Here is a 26,880-nt window from a genome sequence, read left to right on the forward strand (position 1 = left end):
CACCATAAACACCAGACATATGGAGTGAGGGTTGAATAACCTCGCTTTCACTGTATTCCTGACTGTCAGACATCATTGGTGCTTGCTGTTACATAACTCTGTGACTGTGTCAAGGCTGGAGGTTGACCTTGGCTTCAAATGTCTGTGCTGTCATGGGCCTCAGACTCACCGTGCTGGAAAATGATCTTAGCTATGTGTTTGTAACAAATACTACAACTCATCAGAGACTTGTTGGGCAGTCTGAAATAATCCAAGGCAATATCTATACTGAATATTTTATGCTAGTTTATGAACTGACTGTATTTTTCTGAGAAACTATTTGCTCAGTGCAACACTTATTGTTGCAGAAGCATTGCTACGACAAGGCCTACTAACAGGGGCCTACTGCTGTGACTACTTCAGTCAAGCAAAACTTTATTTATACAGCAATTCACTTAATTCCTTTCACTACACCCTCTCTTCACCCCACCAGCCTAACCCCCCTACCTGGATATTAAAATTCTCAACAATCTCAGCAGCTATCAATGGGCTAGTGCACTAAGTAATAATAATAATGCATTGGATTTATATAGCGCTTTTCAAGGCACCCAAAGCGCTTTACAATACCACTATTCATTCACTCTCACACTGGTGGAGGCAGCTACAGTTGTAGCCACAGCTGCCCTGGGGTAGACTGACAGAAGCGAGGCTGCCATATCACGCCATCGGCCCCTCTGGCCAACACCAGTAGGCAAGTAGGGTAAAGTGTCTTGCCCAGGGACACAACGACCAGGACAGAGAGCCCGGGGATCGAACCGGCGACCTTCCGGTTACAGATGCGATTTCCAACCCCCTGAGCCACGGTCGCCCACAAGTGCATTTATCATATAAACCACGTGCAAATAATAACTACTTATATGAACTGTTTTGCCTGAACTCTATGGCTAATGTATTCTTTACAAAAGGGGAGGTATATCTAACCTTTTTACTGATTTATAAAGAAATGGTCGCATGACTATATGGCTACATTAATAACCTTGCAGTCTTTCCTTAAATAGCCTAATATCGCCTTTATACATAGTCTTAAGATGTGTCACTACGCCAGTTATAAGGGATTACATGATGTCTTCTTATGAGAGTCTGTAACTTTGTTCATGTAACCTGGTAACGGTTGCCAGGTCAGGTAACACGGAGGCACTTTGCTCATAACGAGACCTTCGGTTAATTACGATAAAACACTGATAAAAGAGACTTTGGCTCTTGTTGGGCTGAGAGATTCCCCGAGCGGCAGACGTGAAGACCAGATCTCTGCGGCTGGACCTGCGCATCCACTTGTTGAGTAAACAGCAGTTCACGGGGCTCGCTCTATTTAAAGCGACAACAACATGACACACGGACTAGTCAGACGAGAGTCAGTGGAAACGGAGATGCACAGGTCCGAGGACAAGGGGAAGAACTTCGTTCACACCAAGAAGAGGGGCTACGATGTGACGCGAAACCCCCACCTGAACAAGGTGAGCGCTCGTGCCCCGCGCGCGAGGTTTCAGTTTTCCTGAATGAACAAGGTTAACAAGTTAGCTGATGCCTTCGGGGGCTACGGGAAATATTAGCACCCTAAATACAGCGGGAAAGTTCATTCTCAAAAATCGATATGAACGGGGCGAGGAAACACGGCAACTTATTATTATTGTTATTATTATTATTATTATTATTATTATTATTATTATTATTATTATTATTATTATTATTATTATTATTTTATTGTGGCAGTGATTTGGTACAAACCCACAACGACTTTTTGGTATTGAGTAATCAAGCTGCTAATATAAAGTTTCACACCTAGCTTAATTGTTTTCTACAATTCGTGTGTCGTTGTTATTTTACTACAAAAGCTCCAGTGTATTTGATATATTTATTTAGTCATATAACAATCTTCGTGATGTGACAGGACCCATGTCGGAGCCATAGGCGAGTAAGTGAATGTAACAGCGGCTAGGCGCTTTAGGTATCAGCTTTAGACGCGGTTATATTTAGATTTAAAGAGACCAAAGGCTTCGCTTACACGGAGAGCCTGGCCTTTTGTTATACTGCCCTGTCACATATCGCTTTACCCGGACAGCCATGGCGGGATATTGCATATATAAGAGTGACTCAGCTCATCCCATTTACTGTAACACTAAAACGTGATTCAGCACATAGTCACAGAAGCTGACACCAAGTAACGAGACATCAAGTTGAAAGCTTGTTTTTTTCTTCTTTGTTTTAAAGTAAAATGAGGAACAGAAAGCTATTGGAAGTTGCTTACTCTTGAAATAATTTGTGCTGAGTTGCTTCTTTTCAGGTCATGAGAAAAAGGGATGACTTTACATTTTAAAGTTTGAAAAACATACCTAACTCAAGCCTTATGACCACCCTTTTGCTGTATCATCAGTAGGATGTACTTGTGTCCATTCCTCCCATAAACACAGTAAACAATGAGGGTCTGGCAGCTTTTGAGCCTTTCCAGTGTTTTCTCCTGGTGTTTGTGGTGAGATGGGGCCCCAGAGGTCAGGCTGTGATGACAGGATCTCTGTCCATGGTGCTGACTGACCTTCAGAATGACTGGCTAAATTCAGGTTCGCTCTTATGTCAAGTGTGCCCCACAACCACTTGACCTTTTTCAGGATAATTTTAGAACGCTCTTGCTGTCTGTTTTTTCTCTCTGACCTGTTTTTTCTGGCCTCTCAGTAGACGAATATGTCTGACTCTTGGAAACTATCTGAAAATATTCAAAACAGTAGGCCTATCTGAGGTTGACATCTGGGCTGTTTGGATTTATTTGACCAGAATTACAGATACAATATACATAATACACACTGTAAATACGAACACTGCCTGTTTTCTAAATACAAGCTGCTCCGGGCTGATAAACGTTGCAGTTGGTTTACTGCAGATGAAGGAGATGCCAGCCTGGCAACTGATAAGTGAGATAGTGGAGGTCAAACAGGCCAGTGTGTGTGTGTGTGTGTGTGTGTGTGTGTGTGTGTGTGTGTGTGTGGTTGTGTGAAGTGAGGGGTGGAGAAATGGTGGCTGCACAGAGGCCTGTTTGTTAGGCAGGTTAATCACTCCACTCCTGATAGCACCTCGCGCTGCATGTCAACCCTGTGTATGTGTGTTTAAGTGTGTATAGAGTGGCTGGGCAAAATGAAATGTGTATACACAAATGCAATATGACTAATAAGAATAAATTATGGCACCTTTTGTAATGTGGGTGTGTCCAGCGAGACTCATAAAGGCCATCCTTTGTTGTGTGGTGGTTGTGAGCTTTGAAATAAAGACACAGATTGATCATGTTAGTCTTCCTTTATAAAAGTCCTGTTTGTATATATGTAACCCTGACTGATCTCTGCATGAATGTCAAACAGTGTTTGATAAAATAAACCAGACTGCTGCAGAGTAAACAGGCAACCTTTGTGTCATTTTATGCAGTGTCATGCTTAGTATGAAATCTGTTCAACTGCAATAAATATACTGACATCCTCCTTGTGACAGCAAGTTATATGGTTTATGGGAAATGCTGTGTTGCACAGCTTAATTATAGATCACTTTACCTGCTAAAGGAATAGAAAGTGACAGTCTAAGGTAAAGAACAGGGATGCCAAACTCATTTACGTTGTGGGCTACATTGTCCAGCCCACATAGATCTTAAGTGTCCTGAACCAGTGAAACTCCCCTTTCTGTCAGTGTAAATAAACTTCACTGAAATAAATGTGTAAAATTATAGGTCATTGCAAAGGATGTCCTGTAATTATAAAATGGGTAATATTTGTGAATTGACAGAATATGTGCTTTAAAAAACAAAACTGTAAAGTCATTGGGGGAAAAAATCATGCATTTCCACAGTAAATTAGCTGATTTCAAAACAAAAACACCATGAAGGGTGAGGGTGGAAACGGTGTCACTAATCTCGGAGTGATGTCACTAGGCTACTTTCATCTCATATTAATGAAATAGTGACTTGATGTATATTGAGATATATATTACTATCGACTGATGTGAAAAAAATTGTCATGAATAGATTTTTCCCTTATTGCCCAGTCTTGTGTTTAGTTTTGATACATAAAGCTGCTCAAGCAGGAAGTGGACACCAAATTTAACAATGCTTGAAAGTCGAACAAAAGTTTAACAATGACACAAAATTAAAAGTAATGGTTCCACCAATGAGTCAACCCCTAGTCTCCACTTTACCTCCTCAAGTGGACTTTGCGAGCAGTTTAAAATGTAATATAAGTCGTAATCTTTACATCTATACAAGAAAATACATGACACTAATGAAGCTGTTATGAAGTATGAATTGTAGGGGAAAAACATATTTTTGGAGAAAGTCACCAAGCGACCAGACCCACCCGCCTCCTCTCACCAGTTTCCTGTTTGATACTGTCACTACAAATACAAGCCTAAAAGCCAAAAATACAACTTCAGGAGAAATTAAAGTTATAGCTTTCTACACAAAAAGAAGACGGGGACTGCCAGGATAGCTCCCGAGTGGCAACTTTGGTGCTGTCACTGTTGGCCAGCATGCTGTCTGTGTGCTTTACCAAATAGGCATCAAATATTAACATCAGTCCTGGCAGCAATCGACGTGACCAGGGTGAGTCTTGGTTCAGAAATGCTGATTAAATCAGTGGCTCACAAAGCAAACTCTGTTAATACCACAGACATATTGAGGAGATCTTGTGCTGCATTCAAATTGTCAGCCAATTCATTCAAAAACATTTCCACAAAATAAAAAAAAGTGTCAGCCATATTTCCGCAGGTTTTCTAACAACTTTAGCCAACTCTTCCTTATATCCCAGATATTATTGTACAGAAAGAATAAAACCTTAGTGTGTGAAGTGTCCCTGTGTTTTAAATATACTCCTTACAATACTACTTCTATGTACTACTAATATATTACTTACAACCATTACGTGTCCATTGCCAAGTTCTGCACTGTTTCTCAGGGCGTCATTATTACCAACAACATCTTGAACATCCAGTTTCATTTTCTCTTACAAAAAATTGAATTTTATTGGTTGAATTTCTCAGAGAACTAATTTGAAATTGTGTGTGTGAGTGTGTGTGTTTTAACCCTTTCTTTATAGTAAGAGGACTGTCATAGAGACCATTGTGGATGCCTGACCCTGTGTTTAGAGCTGACCCAGTAAACTGTTTGACTCAGTTTACACATGTGGGTCTTAAATGGTCGCAGTGTAGGGGAAGGATCGTAAAGAAGGCTGTCTGTCACTTAGCTTGTGGCACTAGTTTGTCTCTTTAAATAAAGGATATGCAAAGACCTTAAACATAGAAATCCAGGCTAAAGTAACACAGAAACACACTTATCTCCATTTTAAAATAATTTCTCTCTCACACTCTTTGCCTACTGCCCTTGTCTTCTTCTTTCTGCACTCTTTCTTTGCAGTGGTGTCAAGGAGGAATGTAACAAGCAGCCCAGTCCTTTGTTCTTTATTTTACTAGATGGCTTTTCATCTCATTTTAAAGTTAGCCATCCCGAATGAGCTCACAGTTTGTGGCGTTATATTGTTTTGGAAGAAAGAATTAATAAGATTCATTATGTGAACACAAAACTTTCAGAAGCAAGCACTGGCAGAGCCTGCTGTGAATGTACTCAGCACAAACATTTTCTCAGAGAGAACTGTTTGGACAAATGTAAACGTTTCAGTTTTAAAATGTTCTTTGCTTGGTGGTTTGGGGAGAAGATAGGACACAAATGCTCCCATACATCATGGTTATAATCTTGGTTAATCTTAATTGGTGGTTGTATGAGGTCAAAGTAACCTTCCCATCAGCTGTCTAACGTTAACCCAAGCACACAAACGCTCAGGTTAGAGTAATATCAGAAAAGAAAATGATGCAGACAGCTAAACTTTTCTCAGTGCTGTACATGACCCGGGGGTCGAGGAAATTGGAGGAAAATCTAGGAAATGACTGTTAAAGCGTGTTAGTGGCCATACACAGGCGTGCTTCTGTGGTTAAGGCAGTGGCACCTTGTTGCCCTCCTCCTGATTTGAGCAAGCCCTGGGGATGAGGTGTGTTTACCTCCCTCAGCTGGCCTGCTTCACCCCAAACAGGAGGCAGTCACTGCACAACCTGTTAATTGATGCTGAGGGGACGTAGCGCTGAAAGCAGCCTGTCCTCACATCGACAGGCTTCGATTTCCTTTTAATCTCCCCATACATGCACGTAAGCCTGCGCAGCTGATGTATGGACATACAAACACACACACGCACGCACACACACGCACAAACACGCACAAACACGGCTTCAACTTACTTCATGGTTAATGTTCTCTCTCCAGAGGTGGAACCGGATATTATAGGTGTGTTTTGTGTGTGCGCACCACGCAATAATGAGATGAAGTGGGGTGCGAGAGGTAGAAAGGGTCCTCTGTGGCAGTGAAGAGAGCGCTGGCCTCGCTCCACAGACGTTCTCTGTCTCTCTGCTTGAACACACTTAAATGAGGCATCTGTGTGAATCTCAGGCACTCAGTGCGTCTCTCTATGACGCTGGTTCCGTCTGCTGCTGCCTCAAAAAAAACAAAACAAAAACACAACCCAAAAAAACACAACAACAACAACTACATCCCTAAAAATGCTCTTAGCGCCTAATCAGGGATGCTGTTCCTAACAGATCCTCATTCACGGGATCTGAACGGTCTTTACCTTGTCTGCATAAAAAAACCATCAACCTTAGCAATAGCAGACTCACAAAGACTTGCATTCAAATACAGTTAGCTTCTGAGAGAGAAATTGTGCGCTAAACTTGACGTAAACCTACACTTATCCCCTCGATTAAACAATAATGTTTTGTTTGTTAAGTTCATTAAGATCACTAACATTCTGCATCATTTGAGCCCATGAATACTGAGCAAAATGGAAAGTCCATGTGGATGCCTCATTTGTAACCACAGCCTCCACATATAATGTTGCAAGATGGCCGCTCAGATGGCTGCTGTTTGCTGCTCGCTCAGATTTGGCGAGCAGCAAACAGCAGTCTATCTGATTGGGCATTGAAGATGTCCTGGTATGCCAAAATGGAAACCTTTCTGATAACCCTCAAGCAACTGGAAGTCATTAAGCTCTCATGTTAGATTTTCTCCCATTTGGCTGTAACTTTGTTTCAGCAAAGGATTTTGTTTTTTCCTTCGCCGGGTTTGCATTTTCCTCAAACTGAGACATAAATAAATTTAGCAACTAACGAACAAATGGCAACAAATAAAAACTGCCTTTAATTCGGAAGTGGGAATATTGCTGCTGTTGTCTGGTTCTAAATCCTCTCCTTTGGGCATTTGTCTTGTGCTTTGGTGTTTGTTCCATTTGAAACATAATGAGCTCCAGCTGCTCTGCATCTATATCAAAACCTGATGAGGTTTTCATAAGCCTGCATGCTCTCTAACTGAGTTGTGTCACAGTTCCTTAAAAGAAAACACAGTAATGACATGGCATTGATTTTAGCCAGTGGAGTCTGGAACTTTGATGGCTGCTGATTCACCGTGCCAGTGAGACACGAGGACAGAGTTTGTTTTCTGCACCGTCACGACTTGGAAAAGTTTCATGCTGACAGTTTGCTGTTTTGGGGAAGCATTAGTGTAATGCTTTGTTTGTGCTGCTAGCCAAGGTTCCCATGGACCTTGGGAATTTTTGTGCATTTATCATTACCATAGCTTTCTAGCACCCACCTGTTGTAGAATCAACATTTCACATCCTAGGGGAAATCCTTGAGTGTTTGTGATGATAGTGCATTAGGTTTAAATTAGAGCATTTCATGAGGATCTCTTGATGGAAGCAGGAATGAACAAGGAGTACTTACTGTGTTGCCAAATTCTGACAAATGTTAAGTTTTTGCAACATGAGGAGTTCAGAAGTATGGGAATTGCACTGTTTTGCTTCTGTGGATGAGCAGATTGACGGCACCCAGAGTCAAAGACATAAATAAAAGACAAATAAAGACAGCAATGTTTTCCTAGGATGAAGATGAAGAACTCTTAACATCATTTGATTTCTACTCTAGTACGTTTGTATGGTTTGAGGATAGACGGACACAGGATAAATAACTATGTTCTTATTGGTATTATTATGATAATAATACCACCAAAACAAAAATCCCATAAGCCACAGCTGTAATTTTAGCACTAATTAGCAAATGTTAGCATGCTTAAAAGTTAAACCAAGCAAGATGGTAAATAAGCTGATATTAGTGTTTAGCTCAAGCTAAAGTGTTTTAGATGGCAGAATAAGCTACTAGCTGGGCTGTCTCAGGCTTGTTTCTGCATTTTGTAAGACCCAGATAAACTAAGCTTCCTCTAACCATACACAGTATATCAAAGATGGACATAGCTACTGGTTTACAAAGTCCTGGTTTACAAAGTCCTCTTCTGTATCCAGATTAGCATCATAGCTATCATAACTGTCTTTGCTTCTATATTTTTTTCATTTTAATCCTGATCGTATTGTGTGTGAGAAAGTTTGTTGCGTCAATTTGTGTGTGTGTGTGTGTGTGTGTGTGTGTGTGTGTGTGTGTGTGTGTGTGTATGGGAGGGGGGTGTTACAAGCTGTTTAGTGCCTGTCTGTGGTTAAACTAGGGATGATGTTGTCAGTCAGATTACAAGCCTAAGCACTGAAAATAATACAAGAGTTTCAGTGCTAAACTCCATAGTGAGCAGCTACACTTGTTAATGCGCTTCGCTATGCAGATGTGCGTGTGACATGCATGTGTGTGAGTTGTCCCAGGTGTGGCCAGGTGTTTAAGGTCACATCACGGGTGAACAGACATTCCTCTGATAGACTGGAGTGGATCGGGCAGCGAGAGAGAAAGTGGACCCTCGTTTCCCCTCCAGTGATCACCCCGCTAACCTGAGCTTTACACACTCACACGCACACATGTGTGCACACGCAGGGGCGAACACACATGTCTATGCTGTGCTGTTAACCTGCTGCACCATGAGTGCTTTAATCAGTGTTTTCTCCAGGGCTGGCTCAAATAAACTTCGTGTAACGTGATCAGACTGTCAATTCAACTGTCTGCACGCACACACATACACTTCTCGTGTGTGTTTAACAGCAATTCCTTCCAACTAGCGGTCCCTCCTCAGCTCACTTTTTTATGGGGGGGGGAGGGTGTTTGTGTTACTCATTCACATGAGTGCAACGGAGAAGCCATTAGCTTGTCCCAGACAGAAAGAGGGAGACTGTCTGAGCCTCATCACCCTCCTATGAAGCTCATCCCTCCTCTTTCAGCCTGTCGTTTTCCCCTCGCCTCCTCAATGCTGCTTTTGTCTGTTATATTAGCACGCTGGAGGTCTTGTCATGACTTAACAAAGATGCATCAGAATTTAAGAGTAGTGTTTGGTTTCAGTGTTCTGCAGCTTGTGAGTGTATGACCATTATGTGCAAATGTTTTTTTCCAGAGACAGAAGAGATGGCTATCATTATGACTGATGGCATGCAGACTGACAGGCTCTGTGATGTTGCAGCTTCATGAAAAAGGAGGTGCTTAGTTTTAATGCTCTTCAATCAATAGGGTAAAGGCCTGGTCACGCCTGCAGATAGAGTGGTGAAATTGAGCAGCAAAGTCAGTTGATTCCAAAGGAATTGCTGACTTCGCTCAGCAATCAGTGGGTTTCCTCACAAGGGCAAATCCCTTCATACACAGAACAAACTTGATGACACATAAAGTTTACAAAAACTTTGAGTAATTGTGAAATTTATGTGAATTTCCTAAAATTTATTCCACCCTTGATTAAAAAAAACTATGACATTTTTTTAAATGGAAAGACATGTGTTACCTCTGACATCTGACCATGATATATAGCATTATTGATGACCCAATTTTTTTTTAACTGTATCAGTGTTTTTATAGTAAAGAGAGAGGTTAATTACTTTTAGATTTTTTTTAATTTACTAGAGCAGTAGATTCACAGGTGTTTTTTCCCAAAAACAAAAAATGCAAATTCAGGCAGACACTACAAAGGAAACTCAGATCAATAAATAGACCTTAAAATAAATAAAGAGGACACAAATATATGTGACACAGTGACTCACCCAGAGTATACCGTTCTTGTATTTATGACTGCTTTAATTGACTGTTCACAATCTGCTTTTAAAATATATTTGTTCTTCCTTCTGGGTATTGACGGACGAATTAGACAGTTATTTTAGGACAGACTCTGAAATTGGATTGGCCGTCTGTGGGAGATTTCCTGTTCCATTAAGACAGGTCAGCCATCGGACTCTTCAGTAAGACATGTGTCTTATTTGTGTTTTCCTGTCTGCATTAATCAGCTTGAGGGTATTACTTGCTTTTTATGGCAGAAAATAAACAGTACAAATGAAGTTTCATAACAGGAGAGTGGCAACACTTGCAGAGTTGCACATTGCTGTCAAGGCTCATGCTGTCACCCAAACGTGTCCGATGAATGCTGCAGTACTAGCTGAAAGTGAACATTTGGACCACAGAGCTGATTTTCTTAAGGGCCTTGGGCATTTTTCCAGGAACTCTCTGGCTCCTAAGGGACCTGGGCTCTGCAGCATGAAAAGGGCTGTCTCAAGGGAACTGGATGTGTTTAAGGAACTCTGCATGTCTGCTGCCTCCACCCACTTTAAGGCTGCCCTCCTTAGGTCAATAGCGGCTCCGCTTTCAAGACTGTTTGACCAACATGTCTCTGCATTCGCAAGTTGGCACCTCCTGATTTAAGGAACTCTGCTTTTGCATATTTGCTTGAGATGGAGGATTTAAGACGACCTTGTTGATCAGTCTCAGAACTCAGGGTTGCTCGGCGGAGTACATGACCCATCAAAGTAAGGAGTGACTCAGAGCTCAGAATTTGTCTGCAGATTTGGGCAAGAGAAATATGTTACTTTACTCCATTTTTAAAAGCTGTGCAATACAGTCCGGTGAAGCCAGTGGAATTAAAAATTAAATTAAAATCGCATATTGCATATGAGAGCATAAGGGTGGGAATGGATGTTTGTATCTGTGTGTGCCTGTTTGTCTGTGTCTATATGTCAGGTCGGGTATCAGACGCCACCTCTTTGGGGACATCCCAGGTCCTCCAAGGTTTGGAGGCCTATCTCCACCCACCACCACTTCCCCTACCAGTGACAGATGCCCTCAGACATCGGTGCGTTGGTGGTTCTTTGTGTCCGGGGATACACCGGTACACACCGGCTCACTCCTTGGTGGCTGCTTATCGGGGCCTGCAGCCTGGGGCTCACTCGGGCCACTTCGGGGGTGGGGTGCCCTCGGCCTCTCTGCCTGGGGCTCGGTCACTCTGGCACAGCTGGTTGCCGGCGGAGCTCACGGGCACTGCAACCCCTCCTGGCTTCTGCTCCGCGGCTGCTGAGTGACCCCTCATCTGGGACTCTCGTCAGCTCCTTCTGGGATAGTGGCACAGCTGCCCCTCTGTTGGTCTTCCGTGGTCTCTTGTGTTCTGGGGGCCTCTGGATGTCTGGAGTCTTGATCTCCTCCATACCTGCTTCATGCCCTGGTGGACGGGGCAGTGGCTCCCCCACACCCTCTAGCAGATCATTACATGAAGGAACCTTTTAAATACAAGCGTGCTCATGCTCACAGGTGTACACACGGGTGCTCACACACACAAACTACACCCTTTTTGGCTCCTACCTCAAAGCACACTGTGCACTGTCGATCTTACGTGCTGCACAATAATGTTTAATATTTAGTATTTATTATTATTTATTATTATATTCCCATATATCATCGTGATGTTGTTTATTCTATTGCTCTCGTTTTCTTCTGCTAGTTTTCTTTTTTCATTCTCAACAGGTGAAATTAAAAAAGTATCTACTATTAGAAAGAAAAAAAAGAAAAAAGAATTACATTAAAATCGAAATATCCAAGGAACCACAAGTAAGCCAGCAGTCGCTGACATAGTACTATGGGGATTTTAAGTTTTCTGAAAGAGTCTGAAAACCTGCATTCTCTTTAGTAGCCAGCGGTGGGTGACTCCCCTGGTTGCAGAAATATTTCCAGTTGTATAGTTTTTTTTTTCCTTCTTACTAGTAGTTTTATTTGAGCACATAAAACCCATACCCAGTGCAAAGTTGCCATTACCCTGCCATTGTCCTTTAGATTAAGGTTTTGATATTAAGTAATGCAACAATTGTTATATGTTTTATATTTTAAAAAAATAAAAATAAAAATCATGGCAGGCATCATGGTTCTATGGGTTTCATTGTGATTTTTACCAAGCACATAACAAACAATCCAATTCTAGCTTATGTCAACAATTTAAGAACATTTTCACATAATAAACTTCTGGTTGTGTAGTGAGGACTCCACCTGTGTCCATTAATTCCTCATTTTCTTTTCTCAGTCTGCTTTTTCCTCATTGCTTTTCTTTGACAGTATTATTAACAACATGTGGCTAAAATGTTGATATAGAAATCACTAGTTAGCTTTCTGATGGATGCATTTGGGCCACTGAACAAAGTTCGATTGCTAATGAGCAGATCTGATTAGGTGCACATGCATGCCTGACATGGCACATTTGCTGCAAGGTATTTTTTAGGAAAAGCTTAGTCAGGCTGTAAGATCCTGAGAGGAGACAGCTGGGCGCTGATGTGTGTGTTTTGTCTTCCTCCTGAGAGGAAAGGATGGATTTAAAGGGCTTTATTCAGAGGGTAATCCTCTTGAACTCTGCTATGGCTTCCAGTTTAGCAGGAAACAGATGGGGGTATCTGGCCTTTGCTTAGAAACTCAAATGGTAAAGAAAGCTGGTAATGCTCTCTCTACCTTCACACTGAATACAGACATTCAAAAGTGAGAACTTAGATGGGCATAAAAATGACACTGCAGTCTTTAATTTTGGACATTCGCATCTACAACATCAGGTGTTAAAGGTAGTATTTGTTCAAGTCACTGCTCAGTTTTATAAGGCATTGTACAGTCTTTATTTCCACACACTTGCTGCTATGCTCTACAAGTTATGAACTGTCCTTTGGTGTGTTTTAAATGATGTCCATCACCTACACCTTGCTGCAGATTGTCCTGTTGCTTTGATGGAACATGGACAAATAGTGGATGTAAATTTTAGACACGAGCTATAAATTCTAAGCATAGCTGACAGCTGAAAGTAGAGAATTATGAGATACTTTACTTTTTAAACCCAGTCCCACATTTATCTAAAAAGATGTGTATTTTATGTATGTTTAAAAAAAGACATTATTGTGTCATACAGGTAGGTTCAAGGGTATTTGGACAGTGAAATTTCTTATTTTTTTGTAATTTTGGGTCTGTACACCAGCACAGCATATTTAAGATTAAGCAGCGATAGAAGTGCAAACTTTCATCTTTAATGCAAATGGTTTACAAACATTTTTTGCATTAACTGTTTAGGAATTACAGCTATCTTTATGTATAGTTCCACATTTTCAGAGGCTCAAAAGTAATTGAACAAACTAACATTATTTTATGAATAATTGTTGTTTTTTAATAATTAGATAGAAACCCTTTTCATTTGTTCTGGACTTCTGCCTGAGGTCTAGCTCGCATCACCAAATCTTCCCTTGAGAAGCTCTGCAAGCCTTCCCTGCAGTCACCTTCAGTTGCTGCTTGTTTGTTAGTCTCACTGCCTTCAGTTTTATCTTCAGCTGAAAGTCCTGCTCTGTGAGGTGCTGGTTACTAGTAACTGGGTGCTGTCCAAACAGTTTGGCAGCTTTTGGCTGAACCTGAGCAGATTGTACAGGTCTGTACACTTCAGAAAACTTCACATCATCAATAAACTAGTGGCCCAGTTCCTCTGGAAGCCATACGTGGCCATGCCATAACACTGCCTCCCCCATGTTTGAAAGATGGTGTGGTATGCTTTAGATCATGAGCTGTTCCTCTCATTCTCCATACTTTTCTCTTCTCTGCTACAAAGTCATCATGGTTTCATCTATTTTTTTTTTCAGAGTTGTGCAGGTTTTATTAGAAGTTTGTTGGGCTTTCCTGTTTCCAGTTGTGGCACAGGGGTCATATAGTTTGTTATTAAGGTGTCTCTTGATTGTGGGCAATTATACTCTTGCTTCCTTGAAAGTGTTCTTGATTTGGTTAGATGTTGTGACGTTGTTTTTCTGAACCATATGAATAACTTTGTCATCATGCACTTTAATTGTCTTCTCTGGTTGTTCAGACCCTTTGGTGCTGCTGAGCAGATCAGTGCATTCCTTGTTTTTAACAATGTAGCAGACTGCTGATTTGAAGGGGTTTTTTTTAGGACCAACATCAACTATATTATGTATGTGATTTTTTTTCAACCTGTAAGTTGTAGAAGCTGCCTGTTGTGATTGGGTCCATTCTGTATATTTTGTGGATATACATGGCTCATTGGTCTAGGGGTACAAGTGGTCCCGGGTTCAAATCCCAGACAAGCCTAGCTGAAACTGAGGTAAAATTCTACCTCTCTACCCTGAACAGCTGTAGAAACAAAGATCCTGATAATGGTGTTGTTGGTGAATTAAACTGGGAAAGACAGAACAAAAGGACTGCTGTTCTTGTAAAACCTTAACTTGGTCTAAATTGAAATTTTTATGTAAAATGTCATAAATTTAAACACCACAGAAACCAGAAACAATGAGCTAACTGAGTAAAGTGAGTCTAAATAAAATTTCTGAAATGTAGGAAATGTTACTTCATTTAAAAATAAAAAGGATGTCAACAATTAATTTTTGTGTAGTTTGTGTATTATGTACAGATATAATGTAAAGTGCGCTCAATTTTTGTAAAATTAAAAAAAAAAAACGTACAAAACCAAAGAAAGTACCTTACATAAGCCTTATTATGTCCTGCTAAATTAAGCACCTGCAAAGGGATTATAAATATTGTGGTACAGGTCTTATTGGTCTAGGGGTGTGATGAGCACCCCGTGGAACAGTCAGGACTGAAGTGAATCCTGTGTAGAGTCTGTGGAAATCTCTTCCCTCGGCTGTCGAGTATTTTCACAGACACCCAAACAGGAAAAAAATACAATGAGCAGCAGAAACATAAATGTCTTTTCTCTTCACTTTCATGTGGTCAACTTTATGGCACTTGGAGCAAACAATTGTGTTAACATGAAGTGCTCACATAGGATTGATCATGACTATTTGTAATGAAAATTCTACTAAAAGAGGAAACCCCTAACATAGTGTTCACCATACTCAAGATCCTTCTGGAGAGTTTCAGTATTTCCCTCACTATGCCAAGTTGACACATTTTACCTTTCACTTTTCTTACATGGACTCAAATTCATGCACATGCACTCGTTCATACATGCACACACATTCAAGCTTAAATTTCTGCAAGATTTTCCATCCATCAGTGTTACACCTGCAAGTGCAAGGCAGAAGCCATAAATACACTTCCCATTTACACTCTGTGTACTTTTTTATAACCATTTAAGAAACCCTTCACTTTTACTTTTCAGAGGGAGGAAACACTTTAGTGGTCCTCGGGGTGGCCTTTATAAAATGCAGGAAAAGACTGTTACACCTGCTATGTGCTTAACAGAAACCCACTCCTATTTATTGAAGTCCACGGTCGGTCCAGTTAGCCTATAATTATCTGCCATGTGTGGAGTTCTGAAATGAACGAGTGAGCTTTAACTCCACACAGACATCTCTGACCTTTGCCATCACATTCCTGCCTCAGACTTGTTAACTGTCTCCCTGTCCTTTGTTTATTGAGACTAACAGTTTAGCTTGACTGAAGCAAATGTCTAACCACACAGGCTTTTGATGCACTGTGTACATTCTCCAAAATGTACAGGCATTTTAGTAGCTGTTTTCCCCCCCCTAAACCCAGTGAACATGTGCTAACCTTGTGTCAGTCAAAGTGTTTATGCTTCCCTTCATTTCAGTGGATTCTTTGATTGATTTTTTTTCTTTTGTTTTTCCGAAGCCACACAGGTAATTACAGCTCCTCAGTCAGTCCACTGTCTGAAACAACTTATTTTGGAGCTTTTTAAAACGTACTTTTGGGGCAACGCCAGTCTTCTAATCCAGATTATTTTAAGAGGCATGTTTTAGAGACACATTTAACACATGATGCAGGTTACTGATATGTGCTGCTGCTTATATCAGTGATGAAACAAACATGGACTTATTGGAATTGAGTTAAATAGCAGCACAGACTTCCAGCAATCATCCGGCACGCTTTGTTTTTAGAACAGGCCACTTTCAGCCCTTTTCAGTTTTTGCTCGTGTGTGTTCTAGAAGGACTTTTTGTATATTCACCCACAGCTGAGAATAGTCCTCAGCAAATAAGCATTTTTGTCCAGTTTGAGCAATGTGTAGTTAAAAATTCAGCCGGTTTCACAGATGCTTGTTAAAAATTGTTTCTTAAAAAGCAAACTGTAAAGTGCAGACAGTCCTTTTTGAGGACATCTACCAAGGTTTAGTGAGGATCAGGGTGTGGTGTGGTTTTCAGACACAGCTTAGGTCACATTTCTCTAAGAGCAGGCCTTTGTTTCAGGATGCAAGGTTTTCTAATATTGCTGGTGTTTCCACTTGATTGCTGATGCTTATAGAATTTATATGGAAAAGGATGACTTCCCTGGCCATTTTGAACAATGGGTGCAGTGATGCAAGTAGCCTTGCTTCCTCAGAATCAGGAAAGGTATTCTTGTGAAGTATGTTTCCAGTATCCAGCAGGTTTAGGTTTACACTGAGACCTACATCACTTTCCCTTTCTGAAACCCTAGACCATTTATATGCCAACTCCATATGGAGTTTAAATGATGTTCATGCTCTAAAACAGACACACATGCATACACAGACTGCTTGCTTTTTCTAAGACACGCATAGATAAGAAAGAGGAGTCAGATGGGAGGTAAGAGAGAAATTATGAGTGAGGAGGAGGAATGTTTCTAATATTTTTAAAGGAGCCTAGAGTTACAGGGAAAAGGTCATCAGTAGAGTATAAGGGGTCATTATTTGTGTTGGCCAAGAACCAGTCAGTGCACACCTCAATCCAAATTTATGGTTGCTGTATGATTTGCAGTTAAAATGCACAGAGTGAGCAAAAACACACATGCATGCACACGGTGGCATGAATGAATGCATTCATTTAGCCCTTCACTCCTTCTTTCTCTTTTCCTTCTCTTTCATCCCTCATCAATCACACACTTACGCTCTTACAGTGGTGTAAAATATACACAAGAACACCATCACACACCTCTACAGTGCCCCACAGGTTGTTGGCTGTGCACTGCTAGATGCTGAAGACTGCACTATGAAAGGGTATTAACACTTGTTTTTTGTTCTCTTTTTCCACCTACTTCCTTTCCAGCTCTAATACTTAAGATCAAAGCTACAGACTACTGTTGAAGTTATAGTGATTAATGCCACAAAGCTTGGAAAAAAAGCTAAATCAGAGAAAGAATGCAGGGCTCACACATTATGTATACGTGTTAGTGAGCCTGCCTAATTTCTTTTAGCTTATTGTCTTCAGTGTAAGTACCATAGGGACAACAGCCAAAGCAAGCTAACAGATTAACATTTAGCAAGATGTCTGCTGAAAATGACTGAAAGAAAGTTACATAAAACTATAATTTACAAAATGCAAAATACAAAATACATCTTGTCACATTCCTGGGTCTGTTGACCCAGCGTTTTAAGCTTTAGTTTATTTTAATGTTGATGTTTAAGTTCATTACGTTAGCTAAGTTCATTTGTTTTTTAGATTCCTCTTGTGTTTTCTTCCCCTGTATTTAAGTTTCCTTCACCCTTTATGTGCTTCATGCTGCTTGTCTTATGTTATCACGTTCGTGTTATGTCTGCTTTCCATTCTGTTTCCTGTTTTATTGTGAAAGTCCTTGTCCTATGTACGGTGTGTCTAGTTTTGCTTCCCCCGTCTCGTTAGGTCTGATTTGTCCCAGCTGTGGTCCCACCTGTTCCCATCCCCTCATTATCTCTCTGTGTACTTAAGTGCTCTGTCCTCCTTTGTTCAGTGTCAGGTCGTCTGTTGGGCTCCATGCTCCATGCTCCATGCTCCATGCTCCATGCTCCATGCTCCATGCTCCATGCTCCATGCTCCATGCTCCATGCTCCATGCTCCATGCTCCATGCTCCATGCTCCATGCTCCATGCTCCATGCTCCATGCTCCATGCTCCATGCTCCATGCTCCATGCTCCTTTTTAGTTTCGCCAGTTTAGATTACTGTTTATTCTCATCTTTGTTTGCCCCATGTATTATTTTGTGTTTCTCTATCAGCCATATTAAACGACTTGCTTTTTGTTAATTCAAGTTATTTACGCTTATCTTGGTGTCTGCATTTTGGGCCCTTTTTTGTCATCCATACAGTCTGCCTCCCACAGACTGTGACAGAATGACCTGACCATGTTGGACCCAGCGAACATTTATTTCAGTGACTTTTTTTGAATTTAAGATTCGTGTTCCGCAACTTCGCGGACTTTGGATTATTTCCTGTGCAGGGAAGCAGGAGGAGGAGAAGGAGGCTATTCAGGCTCAGCTGACCCAGATAGCCACGGCTAACCCAAGATTTTTGGATTTTCTTTTTGCCTGAGGATATAAAGAACTCTGAAACCCTAGACCATTTATGAGCCAACTCCATATGGAGTTTAAATGATGATCATGCTCTAAAACAGACACACATGCATACACAGACTACTTGCTTTTTCTAAGATATGCATAGATAAGAAAGAGGAGTCAGATGGGAGGTAAGAGAGAAATTATGAGTGAGGAGGAGGAATGTTTGTAATATTTTTAAAGGGACTGGAGTTTGGATTTTTATATCAAAATTTGCCCCATGACAGCCTAAGGATGCTTTTGCCACTAACAAGCAGAAGTTTGATGAGTTCAGTTCTGCTTACAGCTCAGCTTATTATAAAATTTCTTTCTCTTTTCCTACGTGGCAGCACCAGAGAGAGGCTGAGCTGAGTGTGTCGGTGGTGGTGGTGGTTAGCTTTGCTGTTATATAACAATCCTGGTCGGCTGTCTGATCACAGACTTAAATAGCTGCGACTACTGGCCCATTACATCCAGTGAGCCAGTCACCCCACCAGCCAAACGCTGGCTGCCCCAGCACTCTGCCTTTGACCTCATAAAACAGCAGCTGTGCCCCCTATGTTCTTTCTTTCTTTTCCCGCTCTTTTCCTTGTTTTTGTCACTTTTCCTTGTTTTTCTAATCTTTGGATTCTATCTGCTAATCCCAGCTATGATAACAATGGGATAAATCTGTCATTCCACTGGGATATCTACTGTCTTACCCCCACCAGCTGTTTTCACAGCGTCTAGACATACATGCCGCTATTGATTAAACAAGAGGATGGCACGATGATGACAATGACAATGACAATGACGACGTCATGCGGCGTGGTTCTTCTCTTGTGGCGAGATTAAACTGACTCACTGCTCATGTTTTTGGGCCTCAAAACCAGGTCTTAGGACAGTTTTGAGTGTGGTGTGTGTGTTTGTGAAGTACGTACAAAACCCTGTGCACATTGTCTGCACAAGCTGTACGTGCTTATGATGATTTTACTTAAATTTGCATTAAAAATCACTATTTCTTTATAGTGTGTGTGTGTATGTGTGTGTTTCTAAACACTGCAACTGTGATGGAGGAAAAGGAGGCGTATGACTCAGTCTTTCCCTCAGCTGTTAGCCAGAGTCTCCCCCGGTGTGGGTCACAGTCAGCCAACCGAATGAACTCATCAGGACGCTTCCCGTGATAGCAAGTTTCTAATTCAGTTTCAGCTGACTCTTGATATTTACCAGTCTCCTGCATGTGTTTTGGAGTCTGAATGGGATTACTCGGCACGTCTGGGGCACATATTGTATTCAGGTTCAGGAATTGAGATGTCTACGTGGGTATTTCTTAAGCTTCAAGGCAACTTTTTTTTTTTTATGCAAGGAAAAGAAACATTGTTTTTGGCTTAGCAGACACATTGACATAGTTAACTAAGGTCCTACTTGCTACTGTAGGCTTCACATCTAACTGTATGAGTCTAAGCTGCATTGTGGGGCGCACACGTGGCAGTAATAGAGGGGTAGAGTAGATGGCACTGGTGGTGGTGTTTATGGGAACAACCTCAGCAGTCCTCTGTTCCCTGTTTGGTCAGCTGCAGCGAGATCGCTGGTCTGAGGAGCTCTGACATCACCAGCCGAAGTGAATCCAGATCCACTGGTCTATGGTGTAATAGCAGTGTGGGTGAACTTAACCGCTGTAGATGACTTTCTCACAGTGCCGTTTAATGTTACGCAAATGTTACCCCCCTCTGCAGTTTTATTTCAGGTCTATTCAAAGTCAACTTTTGTATTGCCAGCCATTTAAAAAGGGTGTCTTCTTTTTGCCAGGATAAAGTTTTTCTGCTTTTTGCTTTCCAAGTTGTGAAATATATCCTACCACTCTCGCCCACTCACTCACTAAAATGCTAGCAGGGTTCAGGGAAGCAAACCATCCAGCCCAGAACTCTCTAAAAGAAGGAGTTCTGTAAGGGAAACCAGACAAGTTATTGAATGCTTTTCTTGCATTAAAATAATAATTTAGAGAATTTTGAAATTAGTCGATTTGATATTATTATGAGTAAATGCAAATGCGTTTTTTAAATAATGATGTTGTTTATTACAGGACAAAAGCTATCCAAACCTACCTGAACCCTTTTTAAGTAACTGTAAGTAAGTAATTGTCCCCCTTGTGAAGTATTTATTTATTTCATTTTTTTAGTAAGCTAAATTCAAATAGGATCAGTTAGGTTTGGATAGCTTTTTCCCTTGATAAATAAAATCATAATTTAAAAACTGCATTTTGTGATCTTAACCATCTAAGTGTAACAAATAAGAAAACTTGAAAGGGCCAAATACTTTTTAACAGCACCGTAGTCTCTGAGACAGTCTTTTAAAAGGATTTGAAACTCTACTTTTCAATGACTTGTGGCAAATGAAATGTTATTGACATGTTTAAAATAGCTCCAGTATTTATTTTATTAAAGGGTCAAATAGTGCCAAAACATCAAACCTTTGAGGATCCTGAATACATGCAATTAAAAGATTACTTGATTCCCAGCCCAACCCTCAGATTAGAGACTTACTGTACTTATGACTTGCAAATCAAGCTTACTCTGCCTTAGTTTTCTTTTAAAGACATGCATTAACACCCCATAAACCTCTTTGCCTTTATAGCTTTACAGTGTATATGATGTGGTTTACCTGTTATTATGTACAAACCCTTTTCTGCTCTATTTTTTTTCACTCTACAGTTGCAGCTCTCATAAATACTGCTGAATCATTGCAACAGCAAGAAAAACATTTTTTTTAAAAGGCAGAAAAAAGGATGCAACAGATGGATGAGAGGAAGTGGGGTTAAGATGTCTATCACTATACACCACCTTCATCCAGCAGTTTATGCTGTGCTATGTGCTAAACATGTTGTACATGAAGGCCATGTTGTGTATTGCCTTGGCTCTCCCACACTCCCTCTCCCACACAGCCCTGAATAGAGAAGTGCTCTGTGACCACACACATCTCTGCCAGGTCTTATCTCAGTGCCAAACATTTGAGCCCTTTCCCTGTCGAAGGCCTGTGGGCTTTTGTCCCCCTGTCTGATCTGTGATTGTGGTTGAGAGAGGCTCAATGGGGAAAGGCCTCCGTTTCGTGCTAGGCTCTGGTCACTTTCAATAGGGGCTGTCTCTGCAAGAGAAACATTGAAGCTCAGGGAGCACAATAAGAAATGGAGAAAAATGAAACTCAGTCTGTGTGGCTGGCTATTATTTAAAAATAAAACGTGCGTCTATGATATTAAATGGTGTCGGTACTTGCTACAGCAGATCATCAGCCTCCGTCTCAGCCTGTCCCTAGCATCCTCTTCTGACACACCAATCCTCTGCATGTCATCTTTCACTACATCCGTGAATCTTCTCTGTGGCCTTCCTCTTTTTCTCCAGCCTGACAGCTTCATATTTGACAAAAATGCCAGTAAAAACAATAACACCACAGGCATGGTTGTGAGATTGTGTTCCGCTACACTGAAATATGGGAAAGAGCTGGTGGCACTAACCTGTTACTCAAGCAGTCACATTACTAAAAATGCAGCTTTAACCTGTAATGCAAGTTAAATAAGAGAGTTAAAAAGTCTCCCACATGTACAGATGTCAGAAGGGAGAATTGTTTTTCCTTGTTTGTTTGTTTTTCTGATGTCGTTTTTCGGGTTGCTTCCTCGGTGGGCTTGGTTTTTCAGCTCACATTACAGCTAATACAGAGCTCAATTCCTACATGATTATCTGATTTGGTGGATATGATGGAAGGCTTTGATTTGTTATGTTCTGTTCACTTCAGCAGCCAGAACTCAGTTTCCCCAAAATGAACTACAACATTACATTTACATTATTAATTATATCACATTGTTTCTTTGCGTAACATAACTGGATCTGATGTTTGTTTATACCTCGGAATATAAGTTAGTTCAAATCAAGTTATCCTTGATGACTCTGTTAAGCTTTAAAATGCTTCGCCTGTCCCAGCAGATACAGCCCTTTTATCAGCCCCATGAGGAAACAGTTGTTTCATATCACACTGCATTGAATGCATGACAGTCATATACTTGTTTCACTCATGTTTGTAATTTGTCATCGTGTGCAGGAAATTCCATCATACAGCATTCACTGCATGCTTTTCACAGTGAAATATCAGTGTGAGAAAGTGTTTCTGGACCGTGTTATTGTTGGGATAAGAAGCCCTCTCCTCTCGTGACATTAAAGAATTTCTACATGAAGGAATAGTTGAAGGCTGTATTGAAGGGAGTGGCTTTACTGTCAACCTTAAAAGCTCAATGTTAGACTGAACTCTGTGTGGTAGTGGCCTGAAGGAAATTAAAAGGCTGAGACAGCAGAATGTTTAGGTTTCTAAATCTTCATGCTGAAAAGTTGCACCAAGCCCACCCTTTGAACTCCATAGGAAGAACAGAAAGGCATTTTATCAGCTTCAAAGGACTTGTACTTTCATCTCTGTTGTTTAGCCTTCTGGCATCTAATTAGATGTTTCCTCTATCCACTGAGTGTTTAGGGGTGGGCATGGCACCAGTCCAAGGTTAAGAGCTGGCACTGCCCAGTGGGTAGATTACAGGTTAAGGTTGCTACTGCGGCTTCTGGAACATGAGGCTGCGGGCATCACATGTGTTGGCACAGGGTGCGGGCACTTCAGATGTGGTTAGGGCCATGTGGAAGCTTTCTAGGGTTTATCCCGCCCAGCCCAGTTTAGGGCTCCCGAACAGCAGCAGTGAAACTCAGAAACCTGTGTTTAGACAAACAAACATAGAGATGGTTTGTGTGTATACACAAGTGTCTACGTTTGTCACTGTACTTTCATTTTAAAGAATATAAACCAAGAAAATATAGTGAAGACAAATGTTGATATTTGTTCTATTAAGAATATGTGGATCTTTTGTTAGCATGCTGCGTCATTTAGTTTGAGACTTTCTTACATAATTAACTGAGCTATATATGTGAGTGACGGTTGAAATTCTTCTGCAAACTTTCGGTTGAACTAAAGGAGAGCAATGGTCCACATTTTTCTCCATGTGCAGCTATCTTAACTTTTCCGCTGTTAGATGAAAGCTCAGGCCACCATTCCTTAAATGTATTTACCCTGGCTCGTGTTGAGAGAACGGTCTTCTTTATACATTATTAGGTCGATCGACAAGCATGTTGAGGGAAAGACAAACAAGACGCCAGGACTGAAGAGATTGGCAGTTCTTGTTGTCATGCTGACAACACGGGTGGTGCAGAGTCAATATTCAAGTCATAAGTCAAAAAGATGTCAAATCTGGTGTTAGTGGTTCCCATGCTTTGCCCTGCCAAACTCTCTGAACCATGTACTGCTAATCCTTCTTACCATAAAGCCATCTTATGCACCCCACCCCTGCACTCTTCTTCTGTTGTCCCAAGTGGCTAGGTCTGACCCGGCCGCTAGGTTTTATCTTTAATCATGAAATGATTCTGGAGCACAGTGTTTCCCCTCTCTGGACTGCTGAGCTGCTCGATCCTTTGTCAGGGATGTTAATTGGTCATTTAAGGCCAGACTTAGTGGATGGTATCTGTTTCACATGTGAAACTGGTTGCCTCTGAACCATGTCGGTAATTATTCTTAATGAAGCGTGGCAATGGGCAAGAGCTGTGATATTGTACAGTGTAAATTCAATATTTGCTTTTTTCTGGTGTATTTTTCTTTTTCTTTTTCTGTTCTTTTCTCTTTAGACCCTGAGACCTAAAGCGAACAGATTAAGACATTATGCGAAAATTATATTTGATGACCTACTTTTTTATATTTAATTTTATTATCCACCTTAGTAAAGTACGCCGTGCACATCTGACTGCAAAGTTTCCTTCCACACTATTATATCTCTGTCTTTTGTTTCCCTGTCTGCGAACTAGACGAGATGTGGCGGTCTCAACTGCTGTTTCAGCCTGAACCATGCTGAAGTAGTCTTCCAGTAGGTGGACAACTGGTTCATGTGCTGCTTTGCAAAGCTCACCAAGGCAGCAGAGCAGAGTAAGGCAAACATTTATCCTATCCCTCCCTGAGCCTGGTTCTGCTACAGGTTTCTTCCTTTTAAAAGGGAGTTTTCCTTCCCACTGTTGCCAAGTGCGGGCTCATAGGTGGCTGTTCCATTATTGGGGCTTTTCTCTGTATTATTTTTGGCTCTGTGATATAAATAAAACTCAAATGAATTGAACTGGATTAAGTATGCCCATTATAAGCTTGCTGGCTGCCATCAACAGCTGCAGTTCAGTGGAGATACATGCACCAGATTCAACACAAGACTATAAGCACAACTGCTCTGTTACTTTCTAACATTGGAAGTTGTGGAGATACAGAAATTCTTTTATTGCTGCCATATAATCTGCATCATACCCCACTGCTTTATAAGTGTCCACAACATGTATTTTGGTCAAAAGACATATGTTGATGTTTTCTCCAGGCTGTTAATAAACTCAATGTTTGATTGCACTTTTCTGGGGCCTCCGTGGTTTGTGACACTGCTCTACATTGATCGATTTCGCGACAAAGTGCATGCAGGAATGGAGTGCATCCTTTATTAATGTCCACAGTGGTTAGCATTCCTCGTACTAAAGGAACAATCAGCTTACTTTAGCATGTAAAAAAAGTTCTTTAGAAGTACCAAAAATAGGTGTCGCTGGGTTTAAGTGCACTAATATGTTGGCTCTTTAAAGTACAGTCTCATGACTGATGTGTATCTGTTGTAAACTGAGGTAAAAATAGAACATGCGTATTGTAAATAGCCTGAAATGAACAACAGCAGAAATGTCCTCAGTCAGGACAAGTTTTGGGCGTGTTTGATTTGAGTCATTAAGCAGCCAAAAACATCACTCAGTTAGCATGCAAATGCTGTTTTAAAACCCTTCCTGCACATACAATCTGACAGTGTGAAAGTGAAATCTAATGAGTCTGAGAGCTGTGAAAGCACTGTGAAAGTAGGACGTAAGCGCACAATTGGGCAGGCTAATTATAGAGCTAGACGTGTGCAAATCTGCTCAGTTAATCTGTGCAAGAAAACCATTTCTCCCAAAGGAAGTGTAAGCCAGCGCAAATAAAGCGTGTTTCGGCTAATTAAAGGCTCCCGTTTGTCTGTTTATGTGGGTGTGTGTTGAGTGTTTTTTAACTTTAGTGTTCAAATGTGAGTTGTGTCTAAAGCAGCCAGTCCCCAGAGGACACCAGTGTGTGCTGCAGCCAGTGAATCTCAGCTAATGGAGGAACATTGTGAGGAATCTGATTTTATAGGCTCATATTAAGCTCATTTTGCCGTGTGTATTTTAAGACTCTCGCATAGTCTGCTGCTGCAGACATGTCCAGCTGCTGCTCCAAACTCACATAGAGTCTGATGAGAACAGCTGGCTCTCTGAAAAATAGAAAATCTCTTTTGATAATTGGGGAAGGTTGTAATTCAGAACTGCTTCTGTCCTTTTGAGGTCCGTTAAGTACAGGCTACACAGAGCCTCGGCTAACGACGGACGGATTGGGGTGCATAATTCAGTATCTCAAATGACTGATGCCTTGTTTTTCCCTGAGTCAAGTTTAGATTTAGTACTGTCACTAAAAAAAAGAAAACAGATTTATGAGACTTCATGTTTACATGCTGTTAACTTATGTAGTTACATACAGTAATTCCTGCTTGCTGGTAGGTAATTAAGAAAACACAAAATCCTTTTCTTTCAGATCTCCCGCCAAAAAGGGCAAAGGCGTGTCTTTGCTTGTTTCTTTCGCCTCATTACCCAGAATCATTTAGATTAAATCTAAAACCAACAGTTTGGAAACCATCTGCTTTTTTATTCAAATAATGCAAAGCTAATTTGAAGCGTGTCTGTGGTCAGCACTGATGGTTCACGTGACGTCAAAATTGCAGAATTTTATTATTCTGTGTCTCATGCTTTGCTGCTTTTCTTTAGCAGCGGGTCCTGTGATCAAGTGCCTTTTTTTAACAACTTCAGAACCATTTTAACATAACCAGAAACATAAATGTGCCAGAGGTTTGGCAGGGTTGCATGTAAATAGTTGGTGGCCCGGGGATGGAAACCAGCACAGGGACGTTTACAGCCGGGCTTCGCTTCTGTCTTACTAGTCAGCAACAGTAGCTGGCGTGCTGAAGCTGAGGTTTCAGAGGTCGCTGCACTTTTATGGATTGAAAATGCTCGACGTATCATGCCTCACTTGCAGAGAATAGTCAAAGCTGTTCCAGTCTTAAATGTGGGCTTGATGCTTGTTATGGGTTTTTTGGGGACAGCCATCCTTTCAGAGGAGCTGAAGTATCCAAAGTACCCCACCTCTTTCTACTGTCACTTTAAGATGCATTACTTCTCCTGAGTGTGATCAGTCTCTTCTTTGTATGCTCCACTCATGCATGTTTTTCCA

The 26,880-nt window shown here is 41.0% G+C and overlaps 1 protein-coding gene across 1 annotated transcript in view; it reads left to right on the forward strand.

Moving 5' to 3' along the window:
• Nucleotides 1–1,136: 1,136 nt before the first annotated feature.
• The window catches only part of me1 (malic enzyme 1, NADP(+)-dependent, cytosolic), an 88,406-nt gene continuing 62,662 nt past the window's right edge, over nt 1,137–26,880 (forward strand). Inside the window, exon 1 of the mRNA XM_085473433.1 lies at nt 1,137–1,493. Coding sequence (XP_085329559.1) covers nt 1,365–1,493 — 129 coding nt within the window. The 5' untranslated portion in view covers nt 1,137–1,364. The remainder of the gene's footprint in view (nt 1,494–26,880) is intronic.

Source organism: Copadichromis virginalis, linkage group LG11 (genome assembly GCF_057382275.1).
Source record: "Copadichromis virginalis isolate Kocher_CV1m ecotype Utaka linkage group LG11, C_Virginalis_male_GT1.1, whole genome shotgun sequence".
In the NCBI taxonomy this organism is placed as follows: domain Eukaryota; kingdom Metazoa; phylum Chordata; class Actinopteri; order Cichliformes; family Cichlidae; genus Copadichromis; species Copadichromis virginalis.